Source organism: Centroberyx gerrardi, chromosome 2, assembly GCF_048128805.1.
Source record: "Centroberyx gerrardi isolate f3 chromosome 2, fCenGer3.hap1.cur.20231027, whole genome shotgun sequence".
Classification (NCBI taxonomy): Eukaryota; Metazoa; Chordata; class Actinopteri; order Beryciformes; family Berycidae; genus Centroberyx; species Centroberyx gerrardi.
In genome coordinates this window covers 18,048,783-18,075,953 of record NC_135998.1, presented here as the reverse complement: position 1 = coordinate 18,075,953, position 27,171 = coordinate 18,048,783, and the positions used below count along the sequence as shown (strand labels likewise).

The window sequence follows — 27,171 nt, the reverse complement described above, 5'->3', positions numbered from 1 at the left end:
TAGTTTGATGTCTTTGGTGACCCCCTGAGGCCCTTAGTGGTAATGTTTTACAACACTGTCAGAAAGACAACTCACCACTTGCCCCACTTGCACAGACAAGAAACCCAGAGTTCAGCCAAACTGAGTTGATTACAAAGCCTTGGTAACGGATCTTGATAGACTTATTGTTATATCACTATTGTCCAGTAAAAAGAAAGCCAGTTCAGCGTCGGTCTTGAACCACTTCAGCTTGTGGAGCTCTCTCCGGGTGTCTATTAGCGTTTTACTGAAGAGGGTACAGCTGTTGGGAGTGTTGGTGTTTTTTTTCAATGGCTCCATCTACCATTCTGAGCAGCTTCATGCTCATTCAAAGTGAGGCATGAAGTCGTCTTCCTGTTTGGTTGAGGCACTTCCTTTTTGCCGTAAGTCAATCCTGCACAATTTGTGGGAAATTGTACCGGGGACACATAAAATAAACACATAGACACATAGAATAAACCAATTTTCAATGGCCTAATTTTTCGACAGCCATTATACTATGCTATGATATATTGAGGTAAATATTCTGCAGCTTTAATGTGTTTTTCTATTCCACAGACATATGTTTTAAATCTTCAATAGAAATTTCTTTTCTGACAAAAAGTCAAAAATGTAAGACCTTAGACAATAAATGGCTTGGCTGGGGTGCTGATTGCCTTGGTGAGCTGTAGCGTCTCGCAGCTATTTACTGTGTGTGTCCCTGCATTTCCTTTTGTGATGTACATGCAAAACTAAAAATTAAAAAACGCACGCATGTGCATCAGACAACAAGCCAGGAGCCAGGATTGAGAGAGAGAGAGAAAACACAGAGAGAAGACATTTTCATTAGAGCTTTCTGCTAGTCCTTGTGCAGCCCTCTAATGTGATTTCCACCAGAGTCAATGGCCCCTCTGGCTCATACACAAAATAAGCTCTCCAACATTAGACTCTCCTTCTTTCCTTCTCTCTCTCTCTCTCTCTCTCTCGCTCCCTCTCTCTCTAACCATCACACACACAAACACACAATCCTTTGTCTTACCTCGGTCATGTGAATAAGATAGAATCTCAGTTCTTCAGCATGATCTGCAGGAAAAAGACACAGAGACATTTAGTCATTACTTTTCATGAGTTCTTTCTTTCTTTCTTTCTTTCTTCTGCCAAGTACACAACCATCTTCCCTCTCTCCCTCACTTCTTCTTTCTAAAATGTAAATAAAGCATTTCTAATACAAACTCTTCCCTTTCTAATTAGGATTTTGCCAAAGTACTTTCAATTAATGGCAACCTTCTATTGTAGATGAGCCTCTGAGAAGTCAATCAGCAATTTGCTGAACTAGTCCTCAGTGAGAGAAGCCAGTGGCTCTGGAGCCAAGATGAATGGTTTTCATCGGATGACCCCCTTGCCCGCAATGTCTCACTGTCACCACACACACACACACACACACATACACACACACACACACACACATACACACACACATGCATGTTGTGTTCATGTTGACCACTTCAGCACTGTATGTCCTTCGCAGGTGACAACAGGTTGACACCCAAAGTAACACACACACACAAGCACACACTCTGACCACGACTGACAATCTATTCTCATTCTCAGATCAAACTGAGAAGCAGCTTGGCCCTGGGGTGAGATTTAAAATGATTAAGGATGTTCTAGAAGGGCAGCGCTCATCCATCCATCCTTCCATGCCTCCTTCTTTCCTTCCTTCCATCCCGTCTGTCTATCTTTCATCGGTCGAGGAGAGGTCAAATGGCTGGCAAGGGGGACTGATAAAGATGTCTTAGAGCTGACAGCTATTGATGTTACACACACACGTACGTGCACGCACACGCACATGCACACACACACACACACACACAAATTCAGACATACAAAAAGACGCTGTGTCATTCTGTATTCAAACAATTTTTTTTTTTTTTTTGGATTTCCCTGCTTTTTGTAGTCACACAGCACATTGATGTGTATGTCTCTCTGTGTGTGTGTGTGTGTGTGTGTGTGTGTGTGTGTGTGTGTGTGTGTGTGTGTGTGTGTGTGAGTGGGTGTGAGTGGGTGTGTGTGTGTGTGTGTGTGGTGAGTGGTGGACCAGAGACAGCAGTTATTGACCAAATGCTCTCTTGACATTATTGCCTTACTGAATTTCTCTTGTTTCTTGATTTTGGCCACACAGCACTTTGTGTGGGACCTACTGAATTTCTAAAATAAACTGAACTAAACTGAATTAATATTAGACTGTTTATAACTCTGTGTTCTAATATAAGGGACATAATATAATCTAATACAAGGCACTATGGCTGTACAATTGCCAGCACTGGCAACATTCACTAACCATAATGCATTCTATTTTAATATGGCTAGCGTACCAGCCTACATGTAGATGGGACAGTTATCAATAACAGGAGGAGCAATTTTACAACATCATTGTTTGCAACAATAATAAGAACTAATCACTAAGTATCTCTGTGTAATGCTACTTTAACATACATACATACATACATACATACATACATACATACATACAGTACATACATACATACAGTACATACATACATACATACATACATACAGTACATACATACATACATACATACATTAACACAGTACTGTGTCATTACAACTCAAATTGTATTATAAAATTAGTACTTGATCTCTAATATTTGCCTACCAAAAGTTACACCCCAATCCTTTAGGATGTAAACAAAAAACATCACCAATTTGTTGTCAGTATGTTGATGTGTAATTAAATACAAGGATCTCTTTTTAATTAAATATTTGCTGTTGGGTAGGGCTTCACTGACAGGTATACAAGGTACTTTCCCCTCCTTTACAGTCACAATGAAGCCACATTTTGAGAGCAACTTGTTTCCTTAATGTGATGTGTTTCCTGTTGGAACAGGAAGTTGGAGCACCACTTAATTCAAAAGTGTGAAGCCTTGGGATATCAGCTGCGGAGAGAAAGGCAGTTTTATTTGATGGGAGGGGCGGAGTGGTGGGATTGTTCAAACATCTGTGATGGTTTTACTGGTTGGAATTTGACTACTGGTACATGATGTCAACACTAAAGATTTTCTGTTTTCCAGGAAGTAAAAGTAATGAGATGTTGATATAAAAATGAAAATTATTTTCTGGTCATTTTTTGGCAGAAATTGTCAAATAGGTGTATGGTAAAATAATTTGAATGGACTAAAAAAGGCAAAAAAAGTCATTTTTCATTTCAGGGTGACATTTTGGGCGCAGGAGAGTCTATTTTTGGCGATTGGCCCCTGCCTGCCAACAATGTATGCATATGCTAATGTGTGATCAGTATTATTTAGTGCCAGTCTGAAATATGTTACCCACTGCATAAAATGTGCATCTTTCTATAACCAACAGCAGAGGTCACTGTTGCATATCTTTGTGATTTTCAAAAGCCATACAGTACAGTAAAAGGGAAATGTTGGTGAAGTCAGGTCAAAATCTGGTAACTTTTGGTGATTTTAATGTTTTAGCTTGAATTGAAAGATGACATTTCTTAATTTCTGAAAAGTTATTTTGAAGGTAAGGGGTTTCACCTGATAGCAGTGACATATTAATACGTCAAAGGCTCATTAGTCTCAGTAATTGGCTATAACTCAGATTCATTCAACGACAATACAAAAACAACAGTTTGTTGTCTGCATCTTCACTGTAGTCATTACTTGTTCTCTTGCTAATTTAACATCTTGCCACATCTTGCATCTCAGCTCCATCTGTGAAGTAATTATTCTCATAATGACAATCAAGGAGCTGCATTTTAATAAAGACTTGATAAGGTCATGTAGACGGAGGGTGGAAGATGCATTATTCATAAACTGTTTATTTAGTTCTATGATAACCTTATAGAGGATTGAGGCTTGGTGATTTTTATAATCTGCAGCTTTTTTTTGTGTGTGTGTGTGTGTGTGTGTGTGATACCACCCTCACTCTTTCCCACGCTCCACACCCCGGTATCTATTCGGGGTGACAGCGACACAGGAAGGCCCTTGTATTGAACTTGCACTGTATCATTATACGCACACATACACACACACACACACACACACACACACGTCAAACACACCCTTGCTGAAACAAACACAATCCCCCGGCACCTCTTTCCTGAGTGACGCTGCCGAAGCGAAATAACAATGACAGGCAACAGGGTGGAGATGCGCCCTCTTCTCATGACACACACAGACACACACATCCCATTACCTCCCCGCCCCCGATGACTTCCAATTGTTTGGGTGAAGGGTGGAGGTCAGAAAGTTGTATAAGAGACCCAGGGGAGACGTCTGTCTGTGGGGAGGACCTACAGGCCACCCTGCACTGGAGTCCTGTGCTTGTAAGTTGATATACTGTATTTTAAGTTCAGGGACGCTTGGTTGGAGTATGATGTGATCCTCTCATATTTCTCTCTATACAAATTTTCACTGTGCCATGCAAGTTTGGCACTTTGCGAGTTAATGCGTTTTTCCTATTCTGTTTGTATATCTGTAATTGATCACTCCCCATTCATTTTTACACATTTCTCTTTGCTTGCAATAAGGCAAAAAGCCACAGGAGTAGGAGACTTGATAAACAAGTTATTTTATTTTTAATAAGTTCTAGCAGAACCCCCATGGTTCTCGACAATTTTTATTTTAACAGCTGTAGAGCAGCTTATTTAGCCTATCGAAAGCTCGCAGTGCGTGTGGGACCCTGCGGTTCTGTCCCACCCCCCCACCCCCCCACCCCCTCCACCTCCCACCCCCACTCACTTTAAATCTTTACTCTGGGAGATGGCATGGGCGATGTTACTGGATGGCGATCCTTTAGCGCAGCACCGCCCACCACCTCAACAGCTTCTTCCCAACAGCTGTTAACCAAAAGCTGTTACACACTCACTCCTACGACTCAAAACTCTGTGCAGCCAATCATCTGGACGCCCACTCAGCTCCCCCTGTGGAACTAACCGTAACCTCACCTCTATTACTGTTTAGTCGATCCAGTGTTCATTGTTTATGAACTGCACATAATGACTCCGCAGGTCTTTGTACACTTATTTACTTATTTTGTGGTTTCTGTCCTGCTCAGCACTCACCATTCTCATCTATTGGCTGTAATCATACTGTATGCTACACTGTATGCATATGTGGAATTAGTGGTGGGCGATATAGCCAAAATTTTATATCACAATATTTTTTGAATTTTGGATGGTATAGTAATTTTTCTGGTAATTCAATTAGAAAAATGGTTTATGAATTAAAGAACCCTCTGAAAATGCCTATTTCTTAGCTGAAAGTATAAACAGTCCAGTTAATTGAATATTTGGCAAATATACAATTACAGTATACAGTCTTTTTTTTTATTTGGAGCATTCATGCAGACTTTATGATAGAAACAAAAGATAAGATTATTAAATAATAACTTTTATCAAGATCTTTGTTGGGGGTTTACCAGACACGCTTCACTCTGCACATGGTGTGGTGAACGTAAAGCAGCTCTGCCCCGTGTTTTCGACAGTTTTCCGACTAGTAACACTGATTGGCGGTATATAGGGTGGCCCAGACACATTTTGTATATATACCACCCACCGCTATGTGGAATTCTGTTTTATGATGGAGAGTGCGGGAGCAAGAGAGAGTCACTTATTACTGTATCTCACCCATGCAGTCGTCATTTTTCAGTCTGTTCTCCTAATGGCCGCAGCAGAACAGGGCTTTTCTCTCTCATCAGTGTGTATCCCCTCTCTCCTGGCCCCGTCCCAACCACGACTCCAGACCCTCTCCCTGTCCCCGCCTACCATTCTAAACACAAGTATTTACAATAAGCCATATTTATTTGACTTGCCTGGGCTTTGTGTTACTCTGATGGCCAAACTGTTCTCTGCGCATTGCCAGAGGAGATGTGTGTTTACAGCAAGGTGGAATAAAACGACAAAGCCACGGGAACTTGGTCTGCTTCCACCTAAATTTCCACTGATTAAGCTCAACTGAAATATGAAAATACCACTGTAATATATAAATATAAGTTTATTTCTAGTGTACATTTCCTTTTGGATTCTGTGTTCAACTGCGTGAGTAAGGTCAAAAAAAGATGTTCAGATTAGAATAGTCTGCTGTATATCTTAAACATCCTTTGCTGAAATACCCACTGTACATGCTTGCAGGAGATCAGTATTGTAGATTACAGACTTACTATTATAGATTATAGGCCCAGATTTACAAAAAAACTTAAGTGGGTATAAAAAGCTTTGTGATGTTCAAAGTCAGCACGAAGACTTGTGGTAGGTGCAACACAATTTGCTTGACAAATCAGGGGTTATGTCATTGGTTTTGCACATGCTAAAAGTTTTTTCCCCCATGAAAGGCTTTAGTAAATCAGGGCTTCGATGATTGATAAATGTAAGCAGGCTGTTGACATCTCAAGCTGGTTTTAGTGACTTGAGTGAATGATGAATGCACTTACAGTAGCTGGTTGTAGAACTAGTGGGTCTCTTTGGTCTCTACTGGTTATTTGTGTGCACATTTATTTCTACATTGTGCGTATGACTGATGTCTTGTTCTGTTTAAACATTGATGTTTCTTGATATGGCAACATGCATTGACTCTTGACTCTTGATTTCTGTTTTGTGCTTAATGCCAAATGCATTAAGCAAATGCATTTATTGTTGAAGTGAGACTCCATGTAATCATCTGGACATCTATGACATCTTAGATTTTATCGAGAGTGACTTGCAATTAGTGATCTGGTAGGGGTTCAGTGTCTCGCTGAAAGGAAACTTGTCAGGAGACATTGCTGTTGCTGAGATCAAACCCGTGACCTTTTAATTACAGACCGTTTAATTACATTCAATGACAGTCTCTTTGACCACAGGGCCCCTGTCGGCCCAAATATCATTCCATGGACGCTTTTATCCAACGCGCCTTACAGCACTATGGCACGGGTGGCCCAGGGGGAATCAAAACCCTAACGCTGGCAGTTTAAGCTACAGGATCACTCAGTCATCACTTGCTTTAGCATGCCTGTCGTAGGTTTAAATTCAATTTCCCTGCATTAGATACAATCATCCAATCTCAGATAAGGAATGGTATTTCAAATAGAATCTCAAATTACAAATAGGCTCTCCTAATACGCAACGGAAGTCAGTGCATCCCCTTTGTATTTTCTTGCCACATTCTGGAGACAGCCAACCATCACTGGAGAAATGCGCGGCCTTCTATATATAATGGGAACTGTCAAATCATTAAAATGGCATTACACCTTTTTCCTTGTTAGCTGCCACTCTGACCACTCTGTCAGTAAAAATACCCAGTGTGCATACAGAGCCATGGGATACAGACATATAATACCTGGTTTCTCAGGCAGCCACATTGGTGTTTTAATTTGCTTAGTAGAGCAGCAGACTTTCATGTCGGGGTCCTGGGATCTAATCCTGGATTTAGCAAATTAGGCTTTTTGTGTTTGGTTTCACAGAGCCAAATAGGTTGCAGCTTATCACAAATTATCTGTGAAAGAGAGAGGCAACAGGATACAAATTTTCTGTAGCTGTGATCTCACTGGAGAGCAAACTTGGGGACCTTACCTGTTCAGCAGTTACAAAGCTGACGATGACTCCTATACTTGTTTATATTTCACAAAGTGACACATGCACTTTGGTTACATTTCACATAGGGTTTAGTGTGTGTTCATGACCGCTTACCGTCCTGGAGTCGCAGCTGTCGGAGGTACAGGGGGCTCTGAAGGACGTTGCACCTGCCTGGCTCGTCTTCTCTGGTCACCAGCATCAAGTCGGTATAGACAAACACTGTCACCTAGGAGACGGGAGGGACAGAGATGGAGAAGGGGAAAAGGAGAGAGAGCAAAAACGGGAGGAGAAAACAAGAGGATGGAGAGGAGGAAGAAGAGGGGCGGGGGGTGAAAGGGAGGCAAGAAGGGATGTAAGAGAGTGAAAAGGGGAGGTAAAGAGGGAAGAAGGGAGGGAGGAAAGAGAGAGCGAGGGAGAAAGGAAAAGCGGGAGGGAGCATGTAGAGAGAGAGGGTGAGAGATGGTGGGAGGGAGGAAAAGAGTTGAAAAACACTGTGAATTTATTTTTATACTTCACACTTTCACAGATCCCAGTGTCAGTTTACGCCTTAATCACAACAGGCAAGCATACATCTGCGACACACACACACACACACACATACACACACACACATAAACATCTCGCTTCTCAGCCTGTGCTCTAAAAGTGCAATTTGAATGTTATCCCTATGCATGAATGCTATAAAATACACTAACTTATTCATAGACTTCTCTTCCTTATTCTTTTACCTACTAATGGAAACCAGATGAATCATCCATTTAATTCCTGCCTGATGATGAATAACCATTTGAATCGCCTTCATTTTGAGGGACTAGGAATTAATATTATTTGTGTGATGTGATATGATCTTAATCCTCATCATTTTGAATGCTGAATGCTAAATGTTTTTACTTACATTTCTTTTACCTAATTTTCTGTTGCAGTCATAAACATTCATATGACTGCATGTTTCTAACCAAAATCTGCCTTGGTTTCTAACCAGAGCAGACTTTGTCCAGACAGCTATGTGATATGACCCAGTGAATAACTAGTGTCTGCAGCTAAAGCAATGGTTATATAGGTCAGTTAAGTGTACAAAGCATTCAGTGACCACTGAACAATACTTATTTTAGTTGTGAGTTGAGTGTTCATACAGTCCACTCTACAGTAATTCTGCGGGACAAAGTCTTTTTCAGTCACTAATGACATAGAAAAGTTTATAATACACTTGTTAGCTCCCTGAACTGAATTTGTTTCCAGGCAAAAAGGCACAACTATGCTTTCTGGCTAGAAATGTGAGGATTCAATATTATATTCAATTTGAATTCTAATCAGGTAATATCTAAAATTGGAAGCCATTGGAACCTCGCTGCTATTTTTGGCGAAGCTCTTTTAAATTGAAGACTTTGTTCTTGTCTCATTCAGTCTAAGTTCCCAGGCCAAACAGTCTCAGTGAGTCTTGCTGCGACAGATGAGAAGGGTAGGGCCTTTAGACACACTGCCGTCTCAAACTGTCTTTCTTCCTGGCACTGTGTGTGTGTGTGTGTGTGTGTGTGTGTGTGTGTGTGTGTGTGTGTGTGTGTGTGTGTGTGTGTGTGTGTGTGTAGGTGTGTGTGAGAGAGAGAGAGAGAGAGAGAGAGAGAGAGAGAGAGAGAGAGAGAGAGAGAGAGAGAGAGAGATTTTCTTCCCAAATGTAATTCCAAAATGGGTTTTAGTCCACTCTGGTGAGTTGACCAAGAATTATGCGACATCCCATGATTGCCTTTGTTGGTATACTGCTATCTTTGCTGATGCTTTATGTTTCCGCTTTGGCAAAGTAAGAAAAGTCATGGCAGTAAAGCGTTAAATTGAAAATTAATGAAGACAGAAACACAGCATGCATAAGAGAAAGAGAGATAGAAAGAAAACATAAAGATGGAAAAAAAGAAACTAGATGCATGCATAATGCTGGCATAATGATCGCATATCTGAGTCGGTGCTTGCATGCAACATAGCATACATATAATTCATGTTGACGGGCACTGCGTTCACACAGTGCTTTTGCTCTGGTGGCTTCCTCTGCAGGGTGAGATAACAGAGAGGGTATTTCATGTAGCCAGTGTGTGTGTGTGTGTGTGTGTGTGTGTGTGTGTGTGTGTGAGGGGGTGGAAGAGGATGTAGGTATAGAAGCAAAGGACAAAGCAGATGAAAGGCAAGTAACAAATTTCACATACAGACTGGCACACACATGCACACACACACAAATGCATACAAATGCATAGATTCAGTTTTGTATAAACATTTGCTTGCTTCCTTGCGTTCTCACTTTCATTCTCTCTCTCATTCTCTCTCATTCTCTCTCTTTCTCTCTCTCTCATTGACCAGAGAGAGATCCGTCTCTGACTTTGTCTTTTTCTCTCTCACTCTATACATAATTTCAGTAACACCTTAACAAATGGTGAATTTATCATTATTTAACATTAGCTAGTAGTTATTATTTTACTGTTAATCATTAAATAAATAAATATTTTTGTCTTTTAGCAGACATTCACTACTGATTAGTGAATGCTGTAACTGTTATTTGAGCATGGATTAATGTAATAAAAAACTAACAGTTTATCATTTATATATTGTATCAAACTACTTTCTGATTATGTTAGTTAACCATTTATTAACAGTTTGCTATTATCTTGGTTAAAAAATGTAAGGCTACATTAAGTATTGGTTAATGATTAACAAATTATTTTAAAAACATTGAACTTTCTCCTAGTTGCAACTGTTGTTTATTATATTTATATTATACTTAATACAAGGATAATAAATTGTAAAACATCAATAAACATTTTAGGGTTGCTATTATAAACTTGTATTTGATGTTTACTGTAGTTAGTAAATAGTTAATAAGTGGCTTGTAAAGCATCAATACACATTATTTGACCCCCATTAACTGGTTAATAAAAGGTCTTTAAAAGGTCAACTCTTTGGGCGCCTTCGATAGATTTTTATAATCACATGGAATACATTTATGAATAAAGTCAATGTGAACTTGCAGCACTGCATCAAAGACAACAGGCTTGGAGATGAGAAATAGGATTAAAACAGTCAACACATGAAATGAAAAATGGAAAATGGTCAACTTGACAGCTTGAAAGTCTGAGAGGCTTTGAATTTTATCTAGTAATTAATTTATGGCATTTTACACCTAAGAATCAGTGTTGATACAATATCTAAATGATAAACTGTTCATTTCATCACATTAATTCATGTTCATGTTACATTTTTTATAGCATTTACTGATCCTTAGTAATCTGTTAAAAGACAAAAATATTTCTTAGTTATTTTGAAAGTTAAAACTAAAATAATGAACTAATGTTATATAATGAATAAATTTGATTATTATAAAGTGCTACCATTATTTCACCCACTAAAAGTCAAAAGGGATTCTGACAAATAACAATGTAACAAATAACACAGTTCACAAAGGCAACAAACCATTAGCCGAAAGTCTATTTTGTCAAAATGTCACTTGGCATTGTGAGTCATGTTTGCAATGTTCTTGGATTATCTGGGTATTTGTTTGAGTTCAATCATTATAATGAATGCATGTGTGTGTGTGTGAGAGAGCGAGAGCGAGTGTGTCTGTTTTACACCATAATGTGTGTGTTTGCGCCCATGGCAGTCGAACACAGCCCCAGTGAACTAACAGTAAAAGCTGGAACAAAACACACTGATCATTAAAAACAACCCATATGAAGCGTCACAGTGAGGAGAAACTCCCTGCATGCCAATCTACAGACATTGGCTGTTCAATATTTGTTTTACCACTGACCATAGATAGAGGCCAGAATTACCATGCATCCAACAACAGGCAGTGTGCTTAAGAGTTGCACAGCGCATAGCAAAGATTTTCTGACGGTGTAAATTAAGGAATAGTACAGAGCTTTTTCAACACAGCAATATCATACTATAAAGCAAGGAATCTCTGTCTGTCTGTCTGTGTGTCCTTCGCATATCTCGAGAACCGTTCGTCCGATCTGCTTCACACTTGGCGGGTGTATTGCTGGGGACCCAAGGACGTGTAGTGTCGGATTGGACACGCATTCAATATTAATAAACTTTGAATAAACAAGCGAACAGCGCTCTGTGCAGCAGCGGGGCGGGGCGAACAGCGCTCTGTGCAGCAGCGGGGCTCAAAGCAAGCGACTGGAAGCACAGTGTCGAGTGTGAAGTTGTTTGGATGAGCGGTTCTCGAGAAAGCTGCAAGCAGCAACACTGGAGGCCAAGCAATCGGCCCGTTCCGAACAGGCATGTTTTGAGCGGGCACTGCACTAGTATTGAAAAAGCTCTGAAAAAGCTCTTCTCTCTCTCTCTCTCTCTCTCTCACACACATACACACACAAACACAAACCATAAGTTATCTATAAATGCATGTAAACAAAACACAACAGCACTTTTTAAAGAGCCCAATTCTCTATTTCAAAAATTGCATTGTAAAAAAAGCATTGTATTAGGCATTAGCACAGGAAAAGTTTAATGCCTAAACCGTGGGGACTGTGTATGTGTGTGTGTGTGCGTGTGTGTGTGTATGTGTGTGTGTGTGTGTGTGTGTGTGTGTCCCCTGTACCAGGCCCCTCGCACATGTACACACACACACACACACACACACACACACAGACTTCAATCAGATGCTTCCTTTGAACAACATCATCACAATGACTTGCCAGATTGGCTTCCCTCATTCCAAACATTAATTCCCAAGGCATAAAACTTACAAAACATGCACGTTTCCAACCCACTTGTGTCATACACTTCTTATAGATGGTAGGCAGTACACAAGTTTGCAAATCTTTCTGTCTGACAAGACAATGGCATATTTTTCAAGATTTTAGTTTTCAAACTCTATGGCATCTATTTCTCTAACAGAGGGTAATGTTCCCCGAAATGTTTCCTGAGACTTGTCTGTGTCTTGGACTGTCAGCATTACTTGTCAGAAGCAGAAGCATCTAACATTCGTAGTACAATCAGTGCTGAAGTAACTTAAAAAAAAACCTGTGAAAATCATGATATATTTTAAATGCCTCGTGTCAAATTCCATGTGAAATAGAAAGTATAAGCCTAGGGTTATCAACATGACAGTTTCTCTCTCTCCCTCCCTCTGTCTCAGTCTCTAGCTTATTCATAGTATTCCCATGATGCCACATGCATTTCCTACCAAAATGGTGCTTTACCATATACACAGCTCATTGGCTGTGGCTGTCATTTGATTCTAATCACCTGTTAATTTATTAGAATCACCTGTTATTTTCCTACCAAGATGGCCGTGTGGTGATGTAACAGAATACTATGAATACACACGCATGACCAGGTGCCTTACTTTTTGCCCATCTTGCCCACTTAACTTTGGCAGTGTGATGAAAAATAATATACAATTTCTATATAAAGGCAGAAGTGAAAAATCGCAAATAACAGCATTATTGTAATTTTACAGCACCCTACATTGCTCTTGCTAACCACCAAATGAATCTCTCAATTGCCTTTCTCCTCTTTCTCTCCACTGCACTGGCCCTGGTGCGAAACACACACACACAGCGCTAGCGTGCAACTGTCTGGCACACTAAGAGTCTCATTAATTATGCATTCTGTTGACAAATTAGAGCATTCATTCAAATCTGGGTTTATTTGACATTTGAGAGTAGCACAGCACTGACAGTTATAGTATTTTGGGTAATTTTACATTAACCTGGTCTTTGTTGAACAATTTCATCCGATTGGGAAATGCTATTCTCATTACATTGGACCTTAGACATAGACATAAATGGATATGGATAGGAATAACTAAATATTTAAAATAAAATGTATATGATTCATTACCAAGAACCTCTCAAGCCATTCAACTCAAACTGTAAGGGCGCAGAGTGAAGTGGTCTACATTCAGTCCTCATTCAATAAAGTATTCATTCATCAGTTTAACTAAATGGCTTCTCGTTAAATGGGGTCTCAGTGAGAACAGGTCAGAAGTCATCCAGTTATGTAACTGAGTGCTCGATGCTCATGCTCACTTATATACTATCATACACTTTATCTGATGATGTTAGCTACTTAATCAGAACATGCCCGTGGCCAGGCTAACCGGGGCTAAAGGGGAAGCCCTATACCCACATACACTGCTTAAAAAGATCCTGCCCAGTGATGAAAAAATATCAGTGAAAAAATATCAGTGACGGAAATCTAGGCCCACCAAGTCCTGGGGCTCAAACTGCACCGTGCGTAATGCGTCTAGCACCAAGGACAGGTACCAAGAGGGAACAAAGTTTATAAATGGTGGGTTATAAATGGCGTCTTAAATGGTGTGCACTTTCATAAACTGAGCAACCAATGGGCGCACCCAATGACTTCCTATAAATGCCAAGGTGACGAGCTCAGATAGCAGCTAGGAAGACCTTACAAGTAGAAGAGGATAGACCTTCATCGACAAGGTCCTGTGGAAATGACGGATATCTATCATGGAGGCTTGAATGGGATTAACATCTGTGACCTTGCACCACATGTCAGATGCACGCCCCTTGAAAGCGTATAGGCCTCTAGTGGAAGACGGGATAAGAGCTCAGAATGGTGTTACTGACATTAATGGGTAATACCGTGAAATTGTTCTGTACGGGGATTCGATTTCATGCATGCTGAATCACCTCTAATGGGCCAAAGGTGAGCATCCCACCCCAACAGTATGTCCTTGTCCCTCAGTTAGAATATGGATATGGATTTGTTTGGTGGTGAACACATCTACATTGACCACTCATGCCATATTTATCACTGTTGGCACATGAATGACCCTAAATGGCAAGAGGCAATTCCTCCACCAAGACTGCTTGCATGACATGGATGAGAGGGAAATAGAGCGCATTCCCCCTTGTTTTCAAGTGTACCACGACACACACGTCATCTGTGTGTACCACAACATGATGGAGTACACTCTGGTCCACTGACTGCACTGCTCTCTCCCTGCACGTTGTCCCTAGCCTGTGCAGGAACCATCTGTTGTTACCGCTTTTCTGAACAGGACTCTACCCATTAATATCTACTGAATCCAGAGACTTGCTTCTCTACATTCTCTGCAAAGTGACTCAGACAGGCCTGTGTAATTGTTTGAACGGGTCTACTGTAGACTTGTGACTTGCACCCGTCTCTTATGCCTCCTTATGCATCATAGCAAAAAGAGAATTACTACAAGGAAAGAGGTCATGAAGCCTAAGAGGCAAATACAGTCTGAAGCACACAGTATTGGGCTGTGTGAACTGGAAGAGCCGCTGCGTGAGTGACGGCACTTTCTGAGGGGAAAGGAATGCTCTGTTGGGCTGGGAATTCAGTGTAATTGTACACTAAGAAAAGTGATTCCCTTGGCAGGAATGAGACAGCTTTTCTTGTGATATTTGATGAACCCTAAATTAAGATTCTAGGAGGGAGAAACTCGCACTGCTGTGTGTAGCGCAGCTGTTTCTTCTGTAGTGCTGCTGTTATCTGTAGGCTTCGCTTTGAAAGGACCTGAGATATTTCTGACCTTTGTGTTTTAAGTCCACAACTGTAGACAAATCTGCTTACACCTGCTTCAGCATTTTGAAATTAAACCATCTGAGATATTTGTTGAGGATTCTAGTTAGGAGTGTAAGCTTTCATCCCTCTTTAGCACTGTAGAAAAGCACTGTATGACACACTATATTACACAGAAGCAGCGTAAAAAGGTCGGACATCAATCCCACAACAGGTGGGTTTCCCGAAAGGTGTCGCAACACTAGGAATGTCTTGAAGTATCTCCTGAAGAACATCTCTGCTTAAAGGAGTGTTTCCAAAAGCATGTTGTGACCCATGCAGTTTGTGAAATCTCTTGGGAATTCAAGACATCCTCTGACTTGTCATGAATTTTTAAAGTATTTCTTTACAGGTGATTGTGTTACAGGAGTGGTCATGGCTGTGTCGATAATTAAAGACTGACAGACTAAAAGTGGGCCAATATACTCAAATTTAGTTTCCAATTACAAAATAAATACATGAAAAGAAGAACAAGAATAGTTGGCAACTAGACTACAAAAATTATATAGGCCTGTTTAAATTGAGAATTATGACCATTAATTGGCCCATTGAGTCATCTCTATTGCAGGACAGCGTTGGCTCTACACATCTGGCTACAGTGCTGAGAAGCACTGAAATTTTTATGACGTCTTAATTAAATATTGGTGTAAATTCACGCATGGGATTGAGAAGCTGCTGCCCAATCTCACTGGCCAAGGGATTTGGCTGGAAAATGCTCTGTCTCTCAATTACTGTAATGCTATCCAAACCCATTTGGGGCAGATTGGTCCAAAAACATAAAAGTCATATGAGTATAAATTTGTCAAAAATTCAAAGAACACAAGCACAACCGTCAGTAGTTCAGAGGCAAATTCGCACAGCAAACTTGCTTAATACGTAAAATAACAATTTGAGATATGGCCTTTTAAAAGTTTCAAGTTTGACCTGAATCATCAGTTTTGCGAAACCATCCTCTATCATTTTGGCATGATTCTAGCATATTGCATCTCAAAGCAAAAGACTTTAAAGCGAATGAGATTAGAGAAAATGGAATTCAGAAAAGCAATAGGGTTTCAGCCTGGCCTGAAACATTTAAAATTGTAACAAAGGCAGAAAAATGAAACAAAGGCAAGGGAGAAAAGAAAGACAGAAAATACTGTGAAAGCATCACTAATACAGACAGAATGAATTACAAATTGAGCTACAATTTATTTTGGTACATGAAATAAATTGTTCTGTCAGTCAAATTTGTGGCGCTCTCCTTCATCAATTATTCATTTGCCACAACTTGTGTGGACATGACATTTCAGAATAGCTACAAACTCTTCAGATATCCCCTCTCCCCCCTTCTTCTCTCAGTCTGTTCCCCTCTCTTCATAGCTGGTCTCTCTTTCTCTCTCTCTATATATATATATATAACTCTCAAACCAAACAAATACACAGTTTGACTTGAGATTTGCATTGGGGCAGTGGACCGTCATTTACAATTTTGCCGAGTAAACAACCACATAACCGGTTGTGACAAACCAACAAAACGTTTGCCTCTAGTCCGTTAGTCTCTTACAAGCTTAAGAAGCTCGCTGAGAGGAAATGAGAGGACAGGAGAGGAGAGGAACCTCATTCTTCTGTTTCTATTGAATTGTAAAACTCTAAAACTTTCTCTCCTCTTTCTCTTGTCACCCTTCAGTCAGTAGTACGGTAAAATCAGAGGATGTACCAACAAGGTCTCAGCCTAGATCTTCTAGGTGCCATCTTACTTAGCGCCTTGGGAACCAACAACCCAAACACCTATGCAAAATGATATGCTGAAAAACGATAACAGCTACAAAAACAGCCATTTACACATTGCTCAAAGCTTCATATCTATTTTGAAATTATGAAAAATATGAAAATGTAGCACACATACACCACCATACCCACATGCACAAACTTACACACATATATAAACATAGTTAATGCCACGATGCCAGTTACCTTGAGGGAGTGGTGCTTGCTCTCATGAAGTATCATCTCTTCAGATATGATAAGAGCTCGGCTGCACAGGTCAAGGGGCTGGACACAGAACAAAACCACATTATATAGATGGATTATGCATCCACAAAGATAAACTACAGAAAACTTATACATGGATCACACTTTCTGGAAAGGAATTGAGGCTAAACGCTCGGTAAGCCCATAGACTGATATCTGATATCTTTTATCGGATAATCATCAATAATCACCAGGACGTATTATTTGGATTATCCTTAGCTACATATTACGCCCATGTCAAAGCGGTAATCGTGAATATATGAAGCATTCATCCGAGAAAATCCAGAAAGGAATGTTGCCAGTTTGCTATTGATTGGTAAAAGGTGGTAAAAAGTTGCAGTACCAACTCCATTTTGGTTCTCAAATCCATACGATCTGCTAAAGAACAAAGGCTTTTAGGCTCTGGAGAAGATTCACGGCTCAAGCTGATTCTATGAAGATAGTAAGTGAGCTGCGACTGTGGGAGTGTGAGGCTGAACGTGGGGTCTCAGTATGACAAGACACTAAGAAAACAGTGCTAGCATACAGCTGGGGGAGGAAGCCACTTCCTCTCATGGACCAGGGTGTGTGACAGAGGGCCATTTCAGTGTGTGTGTGTGTGTGTGTGTGTGTGTGTGTGTGTGTGTGTGTGTGTGTGTGTGTGCGCGTGTGTGTGTGTGTGTGTGTGTGCGTGGTGTGGCACATAAGGTTGTGAGTTTCAATATGAATTAACAGGAAATACCAGTACAGACAAGTGTTGCATATTGAAGCTGTAAGAATAAGTGTTAGGTTAATATACCATTAGACACCTGTTTTAAATATCGCAGTAGGTCCAAATACCACATAACTACTCTTATCTGAGTATGGTTATTGGTTATTTAATCACATTTTCTACATGACAATCATTTTAAGTGTATGAGCATATACAATAATAAGAGCATTCATTTTGCATTAACTAACTAACGCATAATTTGTTGCATGTCCCAACAGTGCAAAAGCCTATTTTTGGCCATTTGCCCTTTAGGAAAAAAAAGGAGTAGTCTTCCCAATAAACATCGTTATTGGGAAAGTTATTCAAACATTTTATACAGTATATTCTGCACACAAGAGGATGAGTTTATGAGTAAACTTGCTGTGACTAAATAATGGTCTTGGACTTCTATTCTTTGGTCTACATTGGAAATACAAGCAGAGTAGATCATGCAGTAAGTTAATTACAGCCAAAATAAGTCATTCAATGCGGTTAATACGGTTCCCCACTCTGCTTTTATCTGAAATATAAGTGAGAAAACATAACCCTCCTACTGTAGCTCACAACATATTAGAAGTTCAGACAGAACTCCCACAATATTTTATAACCCCTAGCAAGTTATCAACCTCAAATATCCATATTGACCAAAACGTGCTATGGGGAACAGTCATGTCAAGTGTTAAAACCATTTTTCTCACTGCACTGATCATATATGATTTCCTTTGGTGACCTCAGTCAAGAGTCATAAGCCCACAATGAGCCAATTAGCTTGAGATGATGTATTTTAAGTGCATAATCACTGTATTTGTTATTACTGGGTACAGAGGGTAAGAGCTAGATTCCAGTAGGATTTGTGACTGGGGATAAAAATACTACAGTGCACTGTTGGGTATAACACACACAAACACACACACACACACACACACACACACACACACACACAGACTGACTTGCCTACCTGAACAAAGATAGGGAAGATAAGGATCTTGGGTGCCACTTTGACGTAGCCATAGTTGCCGTGTGGTGTGTGTGAGCGGACAATGGTGCAGTTCTGGTAGTTGGCAAAGTTGGCATTCTGCGGCTGGTAGTTGGGCAGGTTGGTGTTGGTGGTGGTGGAGGCGGTCTTTGCTGTCTTGGAGTTGGCAGACCGGCGCAGGAAGGCAGTACGACTGGAGAGACCCCCACCACCACCGCCGCCTCCGCCTCCACCTCCACCTCCAGAAAAGGCACCCACACAACCACCCCCACCCTGGGGCTGTGGAACACTGGCCTGGCGTGTGGGGTATAACCTGGCAGCTGGAGAGCAAAGAGAGGAAGTGGAAGAGGAAGAGGGTGTGCAGAAACAGAAGAAATACAATTTTAGGATTTCTTTTTTCCACTCTTATTGTTAAAGTTGTTATTGTTAGGAATCCCACTGACTGGGGGTGCAAAGCTGCAACTGTAGGCACCACTGAGTGCTGTAAGATCTGAACCGTTTGACTGAAGCTCGCTGGTGCCTTTTGTTAGTGGCATGTTTACTGGTATATTGATTTCTTGGTTGATATGTTGGCTTCTTAGCTCTTGTATGTTTCCTAGCTGACATTGTTTGGTAATAGTAGGGTTACTATGGCTCAACCCTGTAACATTGAGACTAGGTGGCCTGTCCTCTATAGTACGGTGACCAGATTTTTGGGAGCAATTCCGGGGACATGTGTGGTTCAATCTAAAGTGATGCTGCTCTACCTGCCACCGGTCATATGGTACTTGTAATAGCCATGCTGGTGCACAAGTAGGTAATTGTGTGAAACACCAATTCAGACAGGATTAAAATGATCCCAGGATGTCGGAGTTCACTCATACAATACAGTAGGTAGGTAATTTCAGACGTGGTAGCCGCAGAAAATCCCTGGCAATTAATATTACTAAAGGAAGTCTGATAACATAATTTTTACTGGAGTGAATCCGTGATTTCAAAACCATGCGGATCAACTTTAATAACCTACTGTCAAACTCCGACATCTTCTGTCAATTCTAGTAGCGTCCAGTTCGATGCTATGTGATTCAGAAATTACAAATACTTTGCACAGTAAGTGTATTCTGGAATCTGGAATCAGATTACATTACCAATATTGTCCTGCAATACTAATCCCATCAAGACAGCCAGACAGGATAAAATTCCTGTGGTTCTGAGTTAAAGAAGACAATCATCAGACCCTTGTAATTATCCCTGGTAATAACAGAAATGGTGGATGGGGGAATGCCGTCCAGAGAGGGGTAAATCAGGGGACATTTCCGAGGACAGTGCCAGCCGGAGACAACGCATCAAATCCGAGGACTGTCCCCAGAAAACGGGGACGTCTGGTCTCACTACTCCGTAGCCACCATTTATGGGTTAATACTTCTTTTGACAACTGAATTGGGCTTCTGAATGGATGCTCACCCTGGATTATGGCACAAAGGATTACTCAAGCAGTACAAATTTGTGGTAATTCATTTGGGAGGACAGGGCTTTTTACAATGAGCTCCGAAATTATTTGGAGAGTGAGGCGTATTATTTTGGAAGTAAAATAACACAATGACAATGAAGTGCAGACTGTCAGCTTCAATTTGAGGCTGCATGTGATTGTGAAGTGATTTTGAGTATGTACTTAAAAAAAAAAAAGAATATTAAATTGCAACGTGTAGTCAAATATTCAAAGTAATAAAAGTGCCTGAGCAAACATTAAGCAATGTTTTCCAGCCCAACTACTTCACAGAGTTCGCTGTAGTGTTTAACAAAGCGAGTGTGAACATAAAATACACATCTTACCGAGCGTGCCCTGGTTATCTTGGTAGACGGGCCTCAAGATCTGGAAGCAGAGTAATATCAATGTAAATAGGCTTGTTGCAGAGTGAGAAATCCCATATAATCTACATTAGAATGCAAACAAACCAAATGACACATTTCATATTAAAGCAATGGCATAAGAGGTATCAATGTATTGGCTTATATCTCTGATGGGCTTGAACGCATATTGCATACTATCACTGATTTCTACGACGTAACGTTACACATGTGATCTGTAAGGTATCTGGATAAGAAAGGGCTGTCACATGATATGGTTCCTTATATTTCATTAGGATAGGGAGAACTGCACCTTTCAAGAATATGAGTTAGCCAATCAGACTTAAGTAAGCAGTGGCAATGCAATCAGAGGCAAATATAAGTGCTTTTGTCAATCATGTTTGTGTCTTACACTTTCTTTCACCGTGTGTTTCTGCGATGTGTGTGTGTTTCTGTGTTTGGATCAAGTTGGCCATTATCATCTGTGGTTTCTTGCATGACATTCCATTGGTTTCTAGGACTTGCCTTGGCCAGTTTGAGTTCTGCTGTACTCAGTAAGACACTGGTGGTTACTATCCGTCATAACAGATTATAATCAACTGGGAGAGAAGAGACAGAGAGCTGCTACCACTTAGGCTGCTGGTCAGATGAACGGGCTAGCTGGAGGTTGGAAAGGCACACAAAATCTTTTATTAGCGTGCTTGTGTGCCAGCTTGTTAAGACAGATATTTTCTCCAGTGTGGACTTTTAAACCACTTTATTTATAGACCAGAGTCATGTGTCAGTGTAATATGTCACCAATCTGACCTGTTTCCACAGGGCCTTCAGCATATTCAGCCTGTGATAGCCACAAAATTCACCAAAACACTGCCTCTGTTTTCATTTGGGACAGACTTAGTGTCTGTTTGATGGGGAATGAATGTTTGCTATGTCGCTGTATGCCTCTAGACTCTTTTCAGAGGCGACTAGATCCTTTCTACATCCTTTCTTCTAATATATAATCTTTCATATGTGTTGTTTTTCTTAATCTTCATTATTGAATGTGTTCCTGTCCTCCCTGGAAAAATCTTTCCCATCTTATGTTTGGCACTGCTCACTATACTCTGTCTTTTGCTGTGCAGTATACTGTCGCCTGAAAGTATCCTGAAAAGCATGCACAGATGGAAATGAACTTTACATGATACACACACACACAAACACACATACAGCTCCGAGTGACAGACAGACAGACCCACAGGCAAACAGACACACACACAGACAGACTGAGAGCGGAAAATAAGAACAATTTCATCTATCAACTCTACATATGAGGCCTACAGGTCTGAGTTATTCAGTTTTGGAAGCCTTGAGCATCAATTTGGGCAGTATTTCCGTGGCTGAAACTAGAACTGAACTCAATGCGCAAGGACACTGCTGCAAGGAGAACGTCTCAACAACAAATACTGGGTCTTTTCTGCTTCAACGTATTTGGTACACTGAGGTAGTTGATGGGTTAGTATTGTATGGTTATAGTGGTGTTAGCTAAGGAATTCAGTTCAGGCTTTTTGATTCAATGATTTTGCTTTATTGTGCTTTTATGATGAAGGCTTTTACCCCATATACATGACGTCATTGGATGCAACCACATGTACATGCTATACAAGACACCTGTACATGTTAAAGTGTGTATTATGTAGTATACCACTCTTGGACTTTATGGTTTTTCCTATATAGGAATTTAATAGTTTTGTTGCATACAAGTTGCATACTTGTTGCCTACCTTCTAAAATGTTTAAACTCTTCATTTTGATGAGGGATATTATTTTAAATTCACATGATGTATAAACCATAAATGGCACATATTTGGCTATATCTTTAAGAGCAATAAATGACACCTCTTATATGCATGCACTGTATTGCTAATTTAAGCTGTGCCTAGATGGCAGAGAATGTAATGCAAAAATACAGCCAAAGCTTCAAATAGCACAGGCATATACTGTATTATTAACAGCTATATCTTATATTTGATTGTCTCCTATGGGTTTCTGGTGTAATGTCGCATATCTGAATGAACTATACGAACTATATCCACTGTATGTACTGTGTTAAAAAAAATGTCTCATACAACACACATCCATAAGACAGCAGTAGCCCAAATGGCCTAGACATATATCCAGTCCTTCTATCTATCAGCATCAGGGATGTAAGGTAAGGAGACATATCTGGGATGGGCCACCATATGCCCCTGGTGAGGATGAGGAGGATGAAGGAGGTGATGAAGATGCAGCCCACCACCAGTCTGCGGTACCTGGCTTCCAGGGTTGATAGGGGCCAGGATGATGTAGTTGTCCCCATTGGAGGCCTTCACCCTGGTGCCCTTCAGTGTGGCGGTGTGGGGGTGGTGGAGGTGTCCCCGGGGTTTCCCATCCAGCTCCTCAGCCGACCCCACCTGGGCCCCCCACCCCAGGCCCCCTACGCCTACGCCGCCACCACCTCCGGCCTCTGACCCGTTGACCAGCAGCCTGCGGGTGGCAGTGCTGCGGTGGTGGGCTGGTAGAGGCGGCACAGCCGGGGGGGTCTTGCTGCAGCCACCGGCATCCGGTCCCCTCTTGCGGGTGGGGGGTGAGGGGGCGTCGTAGTTTGAGGCGGAGGGCTTGTAGGAGGGTCGGTGGATGAGGCCATCGAAACTAGGCTTGGCTGAAGGGCCCGTGCGCCACACCACCACTGTGATCTCATTGGCGCTGTTTCTACAATGGGAAAGAGAGATGTTGCTCAACGAGATCTGGAGGTGTGTGAAATCTAAGCATAGATACTCTGCAACTGTATGACTAAATATATGCGCATGAATTGTTATCTTTAAATGACTTGCAAATCATTTAGATATGGAATAGAAATAGAAGATGTTCCCATGCCCTCAGGCTTTGAGCTAAGTGGCAACCATGAAATGATGTCTCCCATATTAAAACAGCACAAAAAAAAAAAATCAACATTACAGAGAGAAAGGTCACTCTTACAGTCCAAGTATTACCAATTTTGAAAATGCACTGCATCACACACAAGAACAGATTTCATAGATTGTTTCCCAGTCCCAGTTGTAAATATGCTCAGTCTAGACGATGAGGAAAGAACACTTAACAATATAACTTAGATTTTCCTGATGACTCCTGACACGTCATTGATGTCACAACCTCTAATCTCACTCAAATTCCCAGATCACCTCACTGTAAACTCAGATCTCATTGGCCCCACACACCACAGGACTTGTTCAGGACCGGTGTAGACGCTGAGTGGTAAATATCAATTACCTTGGTGGCTCAGATCAGTCTGTGAGTCAATCATGGTGGCTAGATTGAATCCGTAAACCTCTCACACTACCACCTAATCTTTCCTGATCATTGGTCCTGACCAAGCCTACAATTGAGATTCCCCCTCCGATTGTCAGGATGGGCAAATCTGGTGTAAATTGTCCCAATAATCCTCTAGGGTGTAGCAGTCATTACCTGATAGCATGGGCCAGGTCCATACATTTCCACTGCTCCACTGGCTGGCCATTTAGCTGCAGGAGAGTGTCCAACTGCTGCAGACCTGCCTGGTCTGCTGGACCCCCTGCAAGAGTACAGAGAGACAGACAAAATACAGTTCATCACACACTGTTACAGGCACTATAGCACCTTCTTGGACTAAGTCTCTATTCTTGAATGCAAAAGTTCTACAGAAAATACTGTATAACTGATAGAACAATAATGTGATATTGAGATTGCTCCCTGTAGGGAAATTGTCTTCTCATTGCCCCCCTCCACAGAGAGGTCAGAGCACAGGATCAGCTGAAGTTTCAGTGTTTTGTTCAAGGACACTTCAGCAGGGCGGATGCCTGCCAACATGGGGGCTTGAACCAGGGTCCTGCATTTGAAGAACGGCTTCCCGACTAACTATGCTACCCTGCTGATTGAGCCAATCCAAAAAAGCATATATTAGGATGTAAGCAATAATGATTTAATTTCTAACTCAGGAGGCAGCTCAACCAACTTTTTCAATCTGTTATATACTCTGTATGCTGATAAGGATGTGCACGCTTATAAAGCACAAACACGCGTGTTGAAACAGTGTGGAGAGACAAATAGGCAGAAAGAGAGAGAGAGGGAGAGGGAGAAAGAGAGAGAGAGATTCATATGGAAGGGAAGGCAAATGAGGGGAGAGAGATGCACACTTCAAGCTGCACTAGGCAAGATGTTTATGTAAAAATACAACTGTCTTATCAGCCTAATTCACAATGTGGGTCTGAAACAGAGAACAGTGTCCTATTCCCCTTAATTGAGATGCCATAGATTCATACTATTTGGGTGCCGAGTATGATCACTGACGGGAAATCTTCTCTGAACACAGGAAGTGACAAAACAAAACTTTAGAGTGAAATACAAAACTTTCCCCTAAACAGCAGCGAGCAAGTGGTCCGTGCAAACCACTTGCTCGCTCACGATGGCTGAACCTCTTCACACCCTCCACCCCCAGCAGCCACTAAGAAGAAGAAATTTAGGTCCGAGGAGTGCACAGTTTACTGATGACACGTTACACGATTTCTGGGTATTGAAGTCGGCAAAATTCAAACAGTTACCTCTCGCTGCCATTTGGGGCCGCAAACGTCCGACTCATGCAGCTTTAAAATGTTTCCACATATTCTGACATGGTGCCACAGAAGATAAGGCAGATAAGAGTCAAGCAGACTCACACAAATGCAGTTGGGCAAAGGGGCATGGGTTGGTCAAGAAAACAAATGGAAAGATGGATTTGCATGCACATAGACACATACACACACACACACACACACATAAAAAAAAACTTGCCTGGATCAACGGCCTGGACCCTCACAGGGGAGTCAGAGCAGATGGTGAAGCCATATCCATCCTTTCCTCGAAGGATGGTCACCTGCAAAACACACACAGACACACACACACACACATTAAATCACTCTGCGGTAGGAAAATAGGGCCCACTCTGCCTAACCTGAGGAACCAAAAGTAGCATGCTGGTAAATCAATCAAATTCCTACGGGACGATTAGTAGATTTGTATTCTGCTTCCACTTCCCATCAAAATTGTCTTGACAACAATTCCCTTCAAATTAGCTGAGTTAGTGAGAAAAACAGCCCCAAGAGAGGGACAAAGATAAGGCTCAAACATTCTCTGGGCAGATTTTGACTCAGTCTATTGTCTATTGATTTACATCTGCGCTTTACCATAATGTACAACTGGTACTTCTGGTTCACCAGATCATTCAGTGCTCTTTCAAAGTTACAGTAATGTCCACAAAAAATGCTGTGGAAGCACACGCTCACAAACACACACACACACACACACTCACAAACACACACACTTTCACTGTACAGGACATTTTTATCACAGAGACAGACAATCGTCTTTGTCATAGAGCAATGGGAGTGATGTGTGTATGTGCCAAGATTAACACTGTGCAGCTGCTTCCTTAAGAACAGCTGACACCAACTGTGAAGAGTAAATATATATTATTTTAACCTTTATTTATCCAGGTTAGTAGAGATTAAAAATCTCTTTTACAAGAGAGACCTGGCCAAAACAGCAGCAGCATATTGCAGATAGGACATCAGTAACAGTCATTTCATAATAAGTAATGAATAGTCTGTTAGAGGAGAGAGACAGGAGAAACAGTTTCATAGTTGTTAAACAATGATATAAAAGAAATTGACATTCCTATTCCACGGTCATAATAACAACTGTTTAAAACTCACCGAGAGTAACCAGTTCCTTAATTTAAATTCTTACTGCAAGCTATTCCATGCAGGAGGGCAGAGATCCTGAAGTCTTTCTTAACTACCTCTGTCTGAGCTTTAGGGAGAACCAGTGGACCTCGGACGATGCTGTGCTCCATATTTCTGTATAATATAAATACAAAAGTAGGAGGGAAGCAATCCCAGTATTTCTTATATAAAAGATATACCAGTGACTGAGTACTGAGTATCCAACATGGAGACATTGATGTATTAATGTGATGTGATGTGTTGATGTATTCGCAAACAACAGATCTTCATAATCAATTACATAAAAGATGAACAACAACCAGTCTTTTTCTAGATTCAAAAGAAAATACAAATCTGTTTTTAGAATAAAACGTGCACCTCAGGTCTTCAATATATAACTAAAAAGAGACACAGTCATCAATCAATGAAAGATACTACAATTATTTTCTTACCATGTGTGGTAGCTTTGCAAGATTGAAGATTTCTAACTACCATTAGTAGAAGCCAGTACTTATAAAAACACCAGTTTCAATTATTGTCAAACTGACTGACTCTAAACTAACTAAACTAACTCTAAATTAACAGCATAAAAACAGACATTTGGTACATTTTGACCGAAGCTATTGAACATAAATTCTCAATAAAAGTAGACCTTAGACTGGCCCTGGGCGTCCCAGTGTAGACATGAAATGAGCACATCACACATTGGACCTTGCTAAGTTCTTGTAGGTCCCACTTTCAGTCACACACTGCATGCACGC

The 27,171-nt window shown here is 41.0% G+C and overlaps 1 protein-coding gene across 2 annotated transcripts in view; it reads right to left on the bottom strand.

The window, feature by feature from the left end:
* Nucleotides 1-27,171, bottom strand: part of rgs3a (regulator of G protein signaling 3a) — a 155,499-nt gene that overhangs the window by 90,034 nt on the left and 38,294 nt on the right. Inside the window, exons 7-15 of one of the 2 annotated variants that reach the window (XM_071905352.2) lie at nucleotides 25,482-25,563; nucleotides 24,141-24,246; nucleotides 22,949-23,387; nucleotides 20,638-20,686; nucleotides 19,107-19,154; nucleotides 18,817-19,061; nucleotides 17,072-17,149; nucleotides 7,691-7,802; nucleotides 1,037-1,080 (exon numbers count right to left, since the gene is read on the bottom strand). In XM_071905352.2, the coding sequence (XP_071761453.2) occupies nucleotides 1,037-1,080; nucleotides 7,691-7,802; nucleotides 17,072-17,149; nucleotides 18,817-19,061; nucleotides 19,107-19,154; nucleotides 20,638-20,686; nucleotides 22,949-23,387; nucleotides 24,141-24,246; nucleotides 25,482-25,563 (1,203 nt within the window). Of the gene's footprint in view, nucleotides 1-1,036; nucleotides 1,081-7,690; nucleotides 7,803-17,071; nucleotides 17,150-18,816; nucleotides 19,155-20,637; nucleotides 20,687-22,948; nucleotides 23,388-24,140; nucleotides 24,247-25,481; nucleotides 25,564-27,171 lie in introns of both variants that reach the window. The other variant, XM_071905351.2, reaches the window with a different exon arrangement.